The 15,123-nt window shown below is 50.8% G+C and overlaps 1 protein-coding gene across 4 annotated transcripts in view; it reads left to right on the top strand.

Moving 5' to 3' along the window:
• The window catches only part of KIDINS220 (kinase D interacting substrate 220), a 55,762-nt gene that overhangs the window by 24,962 nt on the left and 15,677 nt on the right, over positions 1-15,123 (top strand). For all 4 annotated transcript variants that reach the window (XM_070428646.1, XM_070428645.1, XM_070428648.1 and 1 more), the window contains exons 18-24: positions 10-150; positions 750-993; positions 1,450-1,538; positions 2,606-2,750; positions 4,242-4,404; positions 12,267-12,445; positions 13,568-13,794. In XM_070428646.1, the coding sequence (XP_070284747.1) occupies positions 10-150; positions 750-993; positions 1,450-1,538; positions 2,606-2,750; positions 4,242-4,404; positions 12,267-12,445; positions 13,568-13,794 (1,188 nt within the window). The remainder of the gene's footprint in view (positions 1-9; positions 151-749; positions 994-1,449; positions 1,539-2,605; positions 2,751-4,241; positions 4,405-12,266; positions 12,446-13,567; positions 13,795-15,123) is intronic.

The following is a 15,123-nucleotide window of genomic DNA, read 5'->3' as shown; positions in this document are numbered from 1 at the left end:
CGCGCGCAGGTTCTCAAGTGCGAGGTGGAGCTGATGGCCAGGATGGCCAAGACCATCGACAGCTTCACGCAGAACCAGACGCGGCTGGTGGTCATCATCGACGGGCTGGACGCCTGCGAGCAGGACAAAGTGCTGCAGATGCTGGACACGGTGTGCCCGCCGCCCCGGGGCTCGTCACGCTGGGGGTGGCCGCGGGCACAGCTCACAGAGCATTGGAATTGCACTTTTCTTTCGTAAAAGTAACCATCTTTATGCAGAAACGTAGCGAGAGTGAGCGTTCGTAGACAGGTGTAGAGAACGTGCACGTGCTGGCGGAGTGAGAGGAAGTGAGGGGAGGCTCGCGGTCCCGCGTGGCCCAGCGTCTGTGCGGACGGTCTGGTGAGGCTGAGCAGCAGGGCGCGCGGTTCGCCGTGATTTGTAAAAGCCGCACATGCGTGCCTCTCCGTGAGGTGTGGCTGAGCAGCAGCGTGATGGCAGAGACCGGTGTGCCCGTGCCTCTCGCGTGTTCCCGAGGGCCTCTCCGCGGGCTGGCCGCCCCTCTCCTGTCGACCCGTCACCGTCACCTGTGCAGTGTCAGATGGTGCAGAACCAGATGGAGGCTTCAGTAGCAGCTGTGTTCAGATAGAATAATACTGGATGAAAAACAGTTTTATAAAATACCCAGAAACCAAAGGATGCACGGGTCTGGGAGGGAGTTTCTGAGGCTGGGCAGTTTAAAGCTGCACCGCGAACGCACGTCTCGCCCGCAGGTCCGAGTGCTGTTTTCCAAAGGGCCGTTCATCGCCATCTTCGCCAGCGACCCGCACATCATCATCAAGGCCATCAACCAGAACCTCAGCAGCGTGCTGCGCGACTCCAACATCAACGGCCACGACTACATGCGCAACATCGTGCACCTGCCCGTGTTCCTCAACAGCCGCGGGCTGAGCAGCGCCAAGAAGTACCTCGTCACTTCCACCACCAACGGGGACGTCCCCTGCCCGGACGCCGCAGGTGCCGGCCAGCCCTGGGCGTGGGCGCAGTCTGTGTGTGTGGCTCGCCTTCACCTGGCAGGGCGGTGGGCGTGTGGGCACAGTCCTGTGTGTGTGGCTCGCCTTCACCTGGCAGGGCGCGTGGGCGCGTGGGCGCAGTCTGTGTGTGTGGCTCGCCTTCACCTGGCAGGGCGTGTGGGCGCGTGGGCGCAGTCCTGTGTGTGTGGCTCGCCTTCACCTGGCAGGGCGCGTGGGCGCGTGGGCGCAGTCTGTGTGTGTGGCTCGCCTTCACCTGGCAGGGCGCATGGGCGCAGTCCTGTGCGTGTGGCTCGCCTTCACCTGGCAGGGCGGTGGGCGCGTGGGTGCAGTCCTGTGTGTGTGGCTCACCTTCACCTTGAAGGCTGCAGGCGGGCTTCTTCCCTTGAGCTGTCCCGCAGCAGAAGGCTGTGCTCATGGTGCTCTCGGTAAACTCTCGAAGGGACACAGGACGACGCCGACAGAAGAGTCTCACAGATCAGCCTTGGAGACATGACAAAGCTTGGCAGCAGGACAGCCCTCAACAGACGGGTAAGACGCCGTCTCTTCCGAGCCCCGTGTTTGTGTTGCTGTTACTCAAATAAAGCTGAGCTGTTGGCACTAAATCACCTTTTGTAAACAGTGCACCAAGCTCGGCCAATGCATGTTCTCAATGGACTCCTTCCCGCGTCAGTGGCTTTGCGGGCGTGTCTGACCCTACAGTCACAGTGACTAACGCAGGAGCCCCGTCCCTCCCAGCCGGTCCTCAGGCCACACGCCGCTCCGGACCCAGACCCAGTGAGCGCGACGGTGTCGCCCAGTGCCCGTGGCCACTGCAGCTGTGAGGGGAGGCAGGCCTTCCTCCTCCCCAGGGTGCTGTGCCCACCGTGGGTCTCCCGACCCTCTGCTTTCCCAGTCCTGCCCACTCCCAGACCTCTCTCCATGTGGAGCAGGGAGCGCACCAGGCCAGGAAGCGGCCCGGAGCAGGCCGCCGTGGCCGCAGAGCGCTGAGGACGGCTAGGTGGGCTGGCGCCGATTGGCACTGTTTTAGGTGGTTTTTTGTTTGGTTGTAAGATTGTTACCATTAAATTTGGATCTTTGGCATTTAAAAATGTCTTCAGTGACATTTTGACATTCTGACTTTATGCCTCTACCCTGTGCAAATATGGATGCAAATTAATGTGATGAGTGGCCGCTGACGCTAAGTCAGGAGCAGGGTGTGACCTCCCGTGCCGAGTATCTGCCCTGGGAAATGCTGAACCTTAAAGCCCCGCAAGGAGCTATGGCTTCGTCATCTCAGGGCTCCTGTGAGCCTGAGCTCCTGGACTCCGAGCTGAATTCTCCGTGCGGAGTCCTGCTTGCGTGTGATTTCCCAGGCACCGAGCTCGCTCGGACCGCACAACTAGGACGCTCATTCCCTCGGCGTGCCAGGGCCCGGGACGCCTGCGGCCGTGTTTTCTAAGGCCTGAGCCCTCCTCGGAGTAAGGTGGCTCCTGGCGGGTGCGATTCTGCCCTTGGCCTGCAGGGTGAGGTTTGTTGCTGTTGCATCATAAACCGGTGTTAGCGTCGCAGGAGCCGAGCCCCCGGCGTGCAGGTGACTCCCGCGCTCTGCTCCTCAGGACACTTACCGCAGGAGGCAGATGCAGCGGACCATCACGCGGCAGATGTCCTTCGACCTGACGAAGCTGCTGGTGACGGAGGACTGGTTCAGTGACATTAGTCCTCAGACCATGCGGAGGCTCCTCAACATTGTTTCCGTGACAGGTGACTTGTCTCCTGTCTCACGCAGACAAGCCTTCACGCGCAGGGAGCAGCTCAGTTTCAGGAGCAGAGGGACGTCCTGTGCTTGGGTGTTTGCATTGCTGAAGGCATAGTATTTGCTTTAAGGGTGTTTAGTAAAACCAAAGTGAGTTTTGACAACAAAAGTCAGCCATCAGTGTGCACTGTTATTTCAGGATGTGACCATTTAAAGAGGTCTCTGGTTTCCTCTCACGTTTAATTGAGTGGAAGGCAAAGGCCCTGTCCCTGGTCCAGCGACCAGAACCCCTTTCCAAGGAAGAGGGGCCCAGCCCCGGTGCTGCAGTGTCGCGTGGCCGGGCAGACAGGCCGAGGGGTGAGGCAGGAAGAGTTGGGTGGGGGTCTGTATAGTAGTTGTAGGGGAGGGAGAATTCATCTGAGCCAGAACAACTGGCTATAAACTGATAATGATCAAGTAAAATGGATAATGTTCAAAATTAAAAAGCAAAAATATCTGCGGTTCAGAATCCCAACAAAATCGGGGATAAAATGATGAGGCAACGAAACAAGGCATGAGTTCTGAAAGGGTGAGGGTTGCAGCTGCCCACCTGGAAGCGCTCCCCGCGCCGAATGTGAGCGGGTTCCCAGAGAACCGGGTGGGCAGGGTTAGGGAGAAGAGCGAGTCCTGGGAGCACATCGTAACCACCTGGTTGGTCGTTCCCAGAGGCACCTCAGCCCTAGAAATGAAAGTGGGGCTCGCACATTCACCCACACGAGAGCGAGAGTGGCCGCACGGCTGGTTTGCTCAAGGCCAGCAGCGGGCTCTTGCACTGCTTGGAGGGTGGGCTGTCACAGGAGCAGCAACTGCTCTGCTGTGTGGTGGGGGCAGTGTCCACACTGTCCTCTCTGACACACGGTTCTGAAAGACTGTGGCTGCGTGGGTGTGGTCAGGGCAGCAGCAGTGGGAAATCACAGAGATCACCTTAGAATTCGACAGAGTTGGGTGTAATTCTAGGAGCTCTCCAGTAGAGCTCTTTGTATATATATATATATATATTTCTATATAGACACACACCAGAGGCCCTTGGCCTGACCTGCGGGGATCGGGCTGAAACCAGCTCTCCAAGGTCCCCTGAGGGGTCCTGGATTGTGAGAGGGCGGTTCTCAGGTGACACCCTGGAATCGGGCTCCCTCCTCTCTGGTTCCCGGTACGTCACCTGAGAACCGCAGCTGCCAACTCACTGCAGCTGCCAAGTCACTGCAGCTCGGCAGCTCCTGCATTGAACGTCTGCCTCCTGGTGGTCAGTGTGCGTCATAGCGACCAGTCAAACGGTCAGACAGTCGCTTAGGCTTTTATATAGAGAGATTTACATTTAGTTAGTTAGAATATGTTGTGTAAATTAAATGGCAAATTTTAAAGATTTAGGGACATTAAATGATTTGTGACTATGCTCAATGTTTTGCTTAGCATAACATCACACGTCTATTAATTCACAAATGTTCTTGCGCTCCTTAAAGGGCGGCTGCTGAGAGCCAATCAGATTAGTTTTAACTGGGACCGCCTTGCCAGCTGGATCAACCTCACAGAGCAGTGGCCGTACCGCACGTCCTGGCTCATCCTGTACCTGGAGGAGACGGAAGGGATTCCGGACCAGATGACGCTGAAAACCATCTATGAAAGGTACTGAATCTCTTCATGTTTAACTTGGTTTTACATAGAATTGACTTTTCAGAAGAAAGTTAATGCATGTAAAGCAAAGTGAATACAAAACATTATGTATAAAATGGGCGCTTCCAAATTCAATGGAGGATTCTCACTAATTCATTTACTTTGGGAGCTGTATCAGCACAAGTGTAATTCCCATCGTATGACATTTACAGCTTCCTTTTTCAGTGCGACCTAATGTGATAAAATGTGTAATTACCAGTCCTCGCGGCTTTATGTACTTATATCTACGAAATGCAGTGCCTAAGACATTATTATTTATTTCCCGTTTATTTTTTATTCTAAGTGTCTTCATGGACTATTAAGGAGGTTACATTTTCCAAATCATTGGTACAAGTGTTTCTCAGCTTTATATCTGAAGGGTTTTAGAAACTGAATACTGACTGGAGCAGATTCTTTGCATTCAATAATAAAGGAACTTACTGTTCGCTTATATTCAGTCGCTTTCTTCACTTGATGTGGGTGTAGGGTGAGTTTGAACTGAGCTTAAGTGGTTGTCCTTTTTGCCTCTGTGTGTTGGGGGCCAGGAGGTGGGTGCGTGGGGTGAGGGACAGAAGTAGACGGCACCTGACGCCCTGGGAGTGGACTATATAGAGACCCTCTCCTAGACCACTAGAGGGTCACTTCCACTCACGTCCTTTGTTCTTATCCTGTGAGCGTCCAGGAGTTTGTGTTCTGACGGGAGGTAAAGCACACAGTTCACTTTAGAAAGGACTGGAGGAGCAGCCACCTGGGGTTCAGCCAGCCAATCAGGAAGTGTTGTCAGGATCGGGCTACCGGTTCTTTGGGGGTGGAAAGCTTTCCGGCTGAAAGTGCTGTTCTTTGCCGATAGAGGATTGCTTGCCCGCTGGAAGCGTTCACCCTGATTTTCATTTGAGCGCTTCAAGCTGTATGACTTCCTGATGTTCAAGGACAAAAGACAATGTATCACCTATAGTTTAAAGAGAATAGTACTTTTTTCATTCTGTGAAATAGAACACTTGCCAAAGAAATGTTTTGAGGGAGTATTTTTATTATACAAGTAAAATAGTGTAGCGTGAGTTTTTATAGGGGATTTTGTTCAAGTAAATGTAGAATGTTTATGCTGGAGGTGTCATGAGATGGGGAGACTCTGTCTGCCACTTGCTTCCTGTCCTTCAGACCTCAGCCTGCGGGGGCTGCCATCTGTGAGCGGGTTGGGTTCAGGGTGATTTTGAGGTGCCCCCCCTTTTTTTCTTTCAAGAAATAGATATGTCTTATACACCTACAAATACTTACAAATGCTTTGTAGATGCTTTAAGGAAGAGAAAATACAGTGTAGTGAGTCTTGGAGAATTCATGAAGAACTTGACTCAAAAGAACTAAATTTAAGATGATTTGAATGAAAAACTGTGGGAAGAGAATTTGATCAACATATTGAAAAATCATGTTGGAATATGTTAGAATAATATCGATGACTGTTTCTAGTTAACTGTAGTTGAGTTCTTTGATGCCATTGTTTGTCCTTTAAATAAAAAGTTTTATTTACAGCAGACAAAAAGCAGCAGTATATAATTGGTATTCATTTATTTTATTAAAGAATTCTGACTTGGTAAAAACAATCAGAAAATAGTGTTTTTAACGCTAGTAGTAAAATTTTTTTAATCCATAAAAAGCCTCATTTACTTTTATAGCAATTTGATGACACAGCTGCTTGCTTTATTCGCTGAAAAAGAAAATGTTGGCTCTTAGTGTTTGGTAAAATTGCTTTGTTAAATTATTTTCTAAATTGTTCAACTTTTAACAAATGACATTTGATATAACACTGAAAAGCAATTTCAGCTAATTAAGTAGATCCCTCTATAAACCATTGGAACATTAAGATGACATACTGTTCATTCAAGATTATTTTAATTGGTACAATTATTGTAATTTCCTTGCAATTATGTGTTGAGCTAAAAGCTTTTGTCTCGATCATTTGAGGGGTGTTTTTTTGTTAACATATATTTAGTAAGAAGAAAGGGAGTAAAATTAAAACTGTAGATTAAGATCTTCTGTCGACTTTTTATTATAGTATTTTACATAGCCACTGAAATATTTTAGTTATAAAACTTTATTTCTCATATTTTCTAGAAAGCATTTTAAGCAATGATAGAGGTTTTGAAAAGATCAATTTTAAGAATTTTTGTGAAGATAATGTTTAAAATTTTTGTTTTGACACTGCTTAAGAAGTCTTACTCAGGATGCTATGGTCAGAATAGTTTTGTGATAAGGATAATGCCAACCTTTATTTTGATTCTGCATATTCATTTTTAAAAATGATCAAATGCATTTTGAGAGCCTGAGAATGGCAGCCATCTTTCATTTCATTGAAACAGCTATTTGTTGAACAGGCATTATAGATGCCTTTATATTAAATTCAGTATCTTTATTTATTTATTTATTTATTTATTTATTTGTTAATCTTCACCTGGAGATATTTTTTCCATTGACTTTTCAGGGAGAGTGGAAGGGAAGGAGGGAGGGGGGGGAGGTGGAGAGAGAGAGAGAGAGAGAGAGAGAGAGAGAGAGAGAGAGAGAGAGAATGAATCAGTTGCCTCCCACATAGCCCAACTAGGGCCGGGAATCGAACCTACAACCCTTTGGTGCTCAGGCTGGGCTCCAACCACTGAGCAACGCCAGCCAGGAGTTTGGTATTTTTAAATTATTCAAGTAGTGCTATTTCTATACTTGAAGATATTTATACAACAAAACAGCACATCATGATATTTCTGCCTGATACTCAGCAGAGTTTCCATAAGCTTAACTTTATCGCTTCTCGGCATCTCACGCCTCTCACGCCTCTCAGCTCTCACCCACCACCTCCTGTTCTCTTCGTGTTCCGGGCTGGTTAGTTGACCTCCAGCCCCCGAATGTGGCCCCGATTATGCACGAGTTTGTTTCTCTGCACGTGGACCTAAAGTGTGAATTTGAGCCCGGACCAGTTTGGCTCAGTGGGTAGAGCGTCGGCCTGTAGACTGAAGGGTCCCAGGTTCGATTCCGGTCAGGGGCATGTACCTTGGTTGCGGGCATACCCCGGTGGGGGTGTGCAGGAGGCAGCTGATCGATGTTTCTCTCTCATCGATGTTTCTAATTCTCTATCCCTCTCCCTTCCTCTCTGTAAAAAATCAATAAAATATTTTTAAAAAGTATGAATTGGAACAGTATGAAACAGTGGACACTAGTTGTTTAGATTTGTGAAAAAGTTCTTTCCTTTTAGTACAAAGTATATCCTTGTACTGACGATTTTTCCCTTTCATTTAGGTTTGAGATACTGTAAATAGTTATTCCAAACACTGTTCCCGCGTGCCGTTGGTGTTTTTGTGTGTAGTTTAGAACGTTAAGGCAGTTCTGTCTCCTCACGGCGGTGTGACTTCCCTGTAGGTGCTCACTCAGATCATTAAATGGCTGTCTTGTGTGTAATTACTGGCTCCATCTTTACTCCGAAAACACACTTGCCTGTAACGTGTTTATAATGCAGATACTTTATTCCAGGTTCCATGTTTTATCAATACCTTATCTTTTATAAAGATGGCCTGATCTTTGCAAAATCATGAGTGTGTCCTGGAGCTGCAGGAGGTTTTGGTTGGAGAGCGTGAAACACTCAGCTGTGACAGCTCCACTGGAACAGCTGGCACATCTGCCAGCTTCAGCCTTCGCGCCGTTATGGGTGCCGAGTGCCTGCCATCCTCTCCTAGGTGGCTTCTCAGTCCCTTGCTTTCCTTTCTGTGGGTAAAAATTGGTTTTTAAAATACGTCCTCATTAAACTTGTCATGACGCCATTTTTAGTATCTAATGCTAATGTAGAACAGAGGAAGGATTTTCAATGTTCCAAAGTGTGTGTTTCTAACTTCAGCATGGAAAATGCAAGTACATTCATTAAGGCTATTTGAAAGCAGAAATAGCAAAATCAGTTTCTCTCACATATATATTTTAATATGTAAAAAGTCATTACCCTTGCAGATTTAGAGTTTATCTTATAATACATATTTTATAACTTATAATATTTGTAATATTTTATATCTTATAATAATATTTATTATGCATGTTTACATTTTAAAAATAAATCTGATTATTGAAGGATTCAAATTCACCAAAACATGAAATGTGCCTTAGAGATCAAGTAGAGGCCAATTTCCCCTGAACTGATGTTTTTCAGCAGAGGCTTGTGATCTCGGAATTTCAAGCAAAAGTGTGTTTATATTGTTCACATATGAGAGTAAACAAAAGAAACAAAAATGCCAGCTGATGAAAGGCAAGGTGAGGTGCTGATGTAAAGCCGCGCTGAGTGGCCCGGGAGCAATATCCACGGAATCCACAAGGCGGCAGTGTTCCACCAGACACAGCCAGGCCTCGTGCATTTGCTCTCCCTTTGGCAGCAGAAAGACAAGGGAACCCTGAGTGTAATGAGTATTTCAAACTCTCGAGTTCAGCTTCCACTTCTAGCTCCTTTTCAGATGGTAAGCACTGAGATTCATGGCTGCAGGCAAATGAACGTCGCCTGACCCTGTACGTTTTAAAGCCTGATGTGCCCCTTTCTTCTGAACCCTTTTCAGTTAACGTTTGGGAAAGGGATGGAGATGAAAAAAGGAGTTTTTATTGGTCTTACAAATTTGTGTTTATGTTTAAACATGTTAAACCCTAAACATTGTAGACTTTGGGTCCTGTACTTACTCGACATTAAGTCTTTAAGGTGACCCGGGTAATGGGGGTTTTGCTTTAGCCTGAGATGTTCCCAGGCAGCTTGGTCCGTGCCTCATTCTCTACCCGTTACTCAGCGTTGTATTGCAAACATTTGCTTTCTCTGTCTGACTAACGTAAAACTCTCCGAGGTTTCTTAAAGGCAGCAGCACCATGAACACCCTTCCGCTTGGCAGCACCTCCCCAGCCGCCATGGAAACTGGGTCTGGCCTCTTGCGTGGGGGCGTCTCTAAGGCCATAGCCTGAGCCTGGCTGTGCTGAGAGCACTGCTTTCAGGGAGGGGCTCCGAAGTCGGCCTCTCGGCCTCTGCTGGTCTCCCTGTCACCTCGGCCTGGAGCGATGTGGTTGTTCGCATCAGTCACTTGCCAGTGGCGAGGGCTGCCTCAGGCTGTGGCTCCCCACTGGGGACCTTTTCAAATCAAATCTGCAGAATCCCAACAAAGAAAGCAGAATGAATATAAATTAATCGATGCGAGTTATAACACGTCCTAATAAATTCAGTTAGCGAGAAAAAGGAGCTCTTCTGGAGAGGATCACGCTGAAGCTTATGTGTGTGTGAGTTGCGATCCTCGTGGGCGGGACATCCACCTGTGCCCCGCGTGGGCCTGGTGGCGTGGCACCCAGGAGACCTGAGCCTGAGCGGCAGGTATGAACTGCTCTGCTGTGGCCGGTGTTTTCAGTTCGTCCGATCCAGGCGCTGGAAAGATGAATGGGGGTTTGGCTTCACGGGCGAATCACCAGTAAGCCGTGGAGGTGCTCCGCTGAATTCCTGGTTGGGGTGCTGGGCCCGCGTCCCCACGGCCGGTCCCTGGCCCTCATCGTGCGTTTCTCACTGGTTCTCAGTCTGCGCTCTGGCACCTAGAGGGCGGGGCACTTGCTTGTATAATTTTGTGAACGAAAAAGTGTCCGTCTGGATTGAAGAAAAACGAGGAAGGACTTTACATGTGCCCACGAGGGCGGAGAGGAAACTTCTCTGCGCCTGTACAAAAAAAAAGGCGGTAAAAACCAGGCCACCTGGTAACACGGGTCCATGTGTTAGTCCCCTCAGCGCCTTCGCCTCTAGTGTGCGACAGTCTATTTTATTACATGCGTATTTTTTATTTTCCAATTACAGTTGACACTCAGTATTGTTTTATATTGGTTCCAGGCGCACAGCGCGGTGGTTAGGCAGTTACAAGTTTACAGAATGGCCCCTTCGTGCGTCTAGTGCCCCCCTGGCCCCGGCCGTGGTTCCTGTGACGTCACTGACTGTTCCCCAGGCTGCAGTCCCCATGCCTCTGGCTGTCGTGGAGCCGGTGAGCTCCGCCAGTGATTGCTGTGGCAGCTTAGACAAGTGCTTTCATGTTGGCTTATTTAACCCTGGGTAGACGTCTGTGAACACGCGTCAAACACGTTACACGCCTGAAATCAGAAACACGCCCGAAGGCGAGGGCGGTGTTGTGCCCTGTGCGCAGTGCGGGGCTGTGGCCCAGGGTCTTGATGCAGCAGCTCGTGGGCTCGGGGCGTGGGCAGCAGTGAGGATGAGGCAGCTCTGCCCCACGCGCAGCAGCCTCGCTGCTTCCTCTCCTGCCTGAGCCTGGGAGCTGCTCGGTGCCCGCGGCTCCTCCCGCGGCAGGTGTAGCGTCACCGCTTCCTCCTCCTCAGCGGCCGGGCCCGGCTCACGTTCTGTCCTGCATACGGGGCGCCTCGTGGGATCGCTAGCGAGGTGTCGCTGTGTGGATCCTCGGAGTGATCACAGCTGAGGGGAGGCTGCTGCACAGGCAGGGCTCGGGCATTTCCGACCGTAAATACCTACACAGGGAAGAGGAAATACCTTAAGAGCCTTTGAGGAAAAAGAAGAGGAAATTTAAAAATTCAAATCATGTACAAAAATGAACTCGAAATGAATTGTCGTACGCTTTCCCAGGTACAAGGTTTTTTCTATCTAAGAAAGGACCATTGAAGTGAAAATTATTTTAAAAGGCTAGAGCTCACTGGGAGCAACATATTTTCTTGTGTAGTTTATTGACTCTACAAATGTGTATCAGGCAGGAGTAGAAAGCGGGCATTCGTGCCAGGCCCGCAGGTACGATGGCGAGCAGACCACGCCTGTCCCGGCTTCACTGACTGCCGGCACCTGCAGTCTGAGGGCGGGACAATGCCGTGACCCCACGAACGGCTGGCACCCCTGTGAGGTGTGGTGTGAAGGGCGCGTCTGTGCTGGGAGGCTTGTCCTAGGGGAGCCCCGGTCCCGGGAGGACCCCGCGGGTGGCGCCGGGCTGCAGAGGGTGTGCAGGCCACAGCGTTAGGACGGAGGGCAGCCCGCTCCCGCCTCGAGTTCCCGGTTGTCTTTCCACAGGCGGTGGTGGGCTTCGCCGGGATGGCGGTGACCATGAGGCCTATATAAATGGCGCTTCTATATAGTTTGACAAAAAGTGTTTGCTATTTTTTAATGAATATTGCTTTTTACATGCAAGACCTCTGCCTGATACAAAAGTGTTTACCTATATGAACTCAACTGTGTAAAAATTCTGCATAATAAGCATTATTATGCTATTTAAATGCTCGGTGACACGCTGGGTCAGTACTCACTATGTCCTTTGGTGAGATGATGCTTGTCCCTCTGTTTCCCTCTATTCCTCTGCCTTTTAAATATGTGCAGTAGTAAGTACATATTTCCTTTTCAACAGAAAACAAAGCCTTTCCTAAAACAAAATCTGTGCTAACGTTCCAGTTTGTGTAATTTATTCAGACATTATTCTTTATGTCTTCTCTTTGCAAAGGCAAGACCCATGGTCCCCTGTGCAGGCGCAGGCCTGAGAGCCAGTCAGATTCGCTTTCCCGGTCCTGTGGCTCCAGGCGGCCGGTTAGCTGCCCCTTCACTGTCCCCGGGAGGTGCCGTCCTCGTGAGCTGCGCGTTCCTTCCGACCTGTTTTCCTGGCCCACGGCGTCCTGCGTCGTCAAAGGCAGTCCGATCGCACCCACTCATTTCTTCGCTACTTTGTAACCGTGCCGCCTGTTTTTTTCTTTAAAAAGATCTTGATGGCAGCAAAGTATGTAACGTGTGATTTATTTTTATGTAGAATTTGCCTTTCTCATGGTGACATTAATGATCTTTTTCATTTCTTTCTCGTCTGAAGAATCTCCAAGAACATTCCGACGACTAAGGACGTGGAGCCGCTGCTGGAGATAGACGGGGACATCAGGAACTTCGAAGTGTTCTTGGCTTCGCGGACGCCCGTGCTGGTGGCTCGAGACGTGAAGACCTTCCTGCCCTGCACCGTGAACCTGGACCCCAAGCTGCGGGAGATCATCGCCGGTGGGTGCCAGCGGAACGTTAGTTTTCCTTCTCGGAAGCCCTCAAATGTTTCCCATTTTTAACAGCTCTGTAAGTTCCTCCTGCGCCGTGAAACCCAGAAACGCTGAGCCCGTCTCCGCTGGAGGACAGTGCCCGGCGTGGGGTCCTGGGGCGGCGGGAAGAAAGGGCTGTTGGTTAACTCCCCACCCAGCCCGCTCCTTGCTTTGGAACCATTCCCGTCCACGTCGGGCCCCACCGTGGCTGTCGTCACTGGACTCTCCTTTCTCCTCTCTTCTGTCCCTAGTGGCTCTCACCCGGAGGGCATGGAGCCTTCGTCCTGAGCCTGGGGACCGGCATAACGGCGGGGGGGGGGGTGGGGGGTGGGGAGGGCAGTGACAGGAAGTTGTGGGGATGATTTAAGTCGTCCTGAGGCACCACTGTGCACAGAGGCGCAGACACAGCCTCCGGAAACGCACGGCCTTCGTATGACTGGGCCCTCACGGCCCAGCCCAGGTTTCCAGGAATGGTGGGGAGAGAGCCCGGGCCCCCCACGTTCTGCTCTGGGGCGGAGGGCCGTGTTGTTCAAGGTGGGTGTGCTGTGCGCTTCCCAGTGGTCTCTGCTGGCCCTGTGCCCAGTCCCTGGGCGAGGGTGAGGGCGTCCGCGCCCACGCTGAGCCGTAGGATGTCAGGGCAGCACAGCCAGCAGCTGGGCGAGGCAGAGGAAATGTGTCCTGGTGACTCGTGAGAGAGGTCGGGTGGAGCAAGAAGCTGCGTGCGGGGGCGCGGGGCTCCTCTCGCGGGCTGAGCTCCCGGAGTGGCTGCCTCCCCCGCAGGCGGAACCCGCTTCCTTCCTTTTTTAACCCTCACCGAGGATGTTTGTAGGGAGAGTGGGAGAGAGGGGGACAGAGAGAAACATCATGTGAGAGACACATGGATTGGTTGCCTCTTGTACGAGCCCTGACCGGGGCCCAGGCTGGGGAAGAGCCTGCAAACAAGGTACGTGCTCTTGCCCGGAATCGAACCCGGGACCCGTCGGTCCGCAGGCCGACACTCTCTCCACTGAGCCAGTGAAGGAGCAGGTGCTAGCTGCTCTGACGACTAATGTCCCTCTTTCTCTTCCTTCGGGACCACTTCACCTTTCAGACGTCCGTGCCGCCAGAGAGCAGATTAACATCGGAGGCCTGGCGTATCCCCCGCTGCCCTTACACGAAGCTGCCCCCAGGCCCGCGTCTGGCTACAGCCAGGCCCCGTCCGTCTGCTCCTCGTCCACCTCCTTCAACGGCCCCTTCGCAGGGGGGGTGGTGTCCCCACAGCCGCACAGCAGCTACTACAGCGGGATGACGGGGCCCCAGCACCCCTTCTACAACAGGGTGAGCAGGAGGCCAGTCTCGTCTCAGAACTGGGCCGGGGAAATAGCAGAAGTTTTCTGCTGAGGGTTCTGTGATTATTTTGAAACTGTACTTTAGCTTTAAAATTGGGGAAAAGTTAAGTTTAAATGTAACATATACGATGTTTTAAACTTAGAAGAAGGTTACACTTTAATGGGTCTCAGTGTCAGTTGAGTCTGAGTGTTGGGACGCTGTCGCTCTTCGCTTTCCCAGCCTCGAAGGAGAGCGAGCCCTGAGGCTGCTGCAGGGCCTGCCCTGTGGACTTTTGCATTTTGCGTGTCATTCACGTGGGCGTTGGAACAAGGTAAACAGCAGTTTCTGCAGGAGCAGGAACCCTGTACTCAGTATGTGGTGCAGCTGTTACATGGAGACGCTGATGGGAAACACTGTGTGTGGGGTCAGACGACGTGGCCGCGTAAGAGCGCCACAGCCATTCCCGTCTGGTTCACGTCGCCTCGGCACGTGACTGCGACTCAGGGGGAGCACGTGAGTCCTGCTGGGAGAGATGGGAGCACCGTCGAGTGCCCGGGTCCGGACCCTGCCCAGTTCAGGTCTGTCGTCTCCCTCTTCAGTCTACGGCAAGAAAACACGGGCTCGTCTCCCGAAACCAAGTGCATGGCACACGAAGTCCACGTGAGCCAGGGGAGGGGTTAGAGCCAGAATTCCAGTTACATTTTCCGTTGGTTAAAAGCGTTGGCCACGTGAGTCGTTAGCCGCACACCCTCGGTGCTCGGAACGCCGGCCGCTGTTCGCCTGGCCGAGGGGTGCCGGCCGAACGCTTCGGCGGCGCACTCGGCACGCGGTGCCGGGTTACTTCCCCGGCCCCAAAGCTGCCGAGATGGGATTAAACAGCTCCGTGGGTCAGGAGAGGACACTTGAACTTTGGGACCATGAAGCTATTTTTTAAAAAATTACCAAACCATTTAGGCTGAGACCTCATGTTCACTGATTTCATGTGAATAACAATCATGTGATACTTTAATAACATTTTATTACTTTTAAAACATTTAAAATTCTCTCATGGTTTTAGTTACTTTTTTTTCTAGTTATTTGAGGGTTAATCAGAAAGTAAAAGCAGAATAATGGTAGGAGTGAAAACAGTTATTTTAGTGTATGAAGCTTGGAGAACTCTAATCTTTGCCTTTAGCCCATAGAATCTGACAGCTCCTGTTAACAAGAAACTTGTTACAAATAAAAGCTGTAGCTACAACTCGCCTGAACAGTGGCTTCCCCATTGAAGATACGCCTGCTTACGTAGAGCTAGCGAAACCCCAGGAACTTGGGCTAGCAGGTATTCCTGGGGGCCACGGA

This window comes from Myotis yumanensis, unplaced genomic scaffold (assembly GCF_028538775.1).
Source record: "Myotis yumanensis isolate MYYU_CA2020_CCGP unplaced genomic scaffold, mMyoYum1.0.hap1 SCAF_11, whole genome shotgun sequence".
In the NCBI taxonomy this organism is placed as follows: Eukaryota; Metazoa; Chordata; class Mammalia; order Chiroptera; family Vespertilionidae; genus Myotis; species Myotis yumanensis.
The sequence above is the reverse complement of the archived record's forward strand: the minus strand, read 5'-3'. Positions and strand labels throughout refer to the sequence as shown.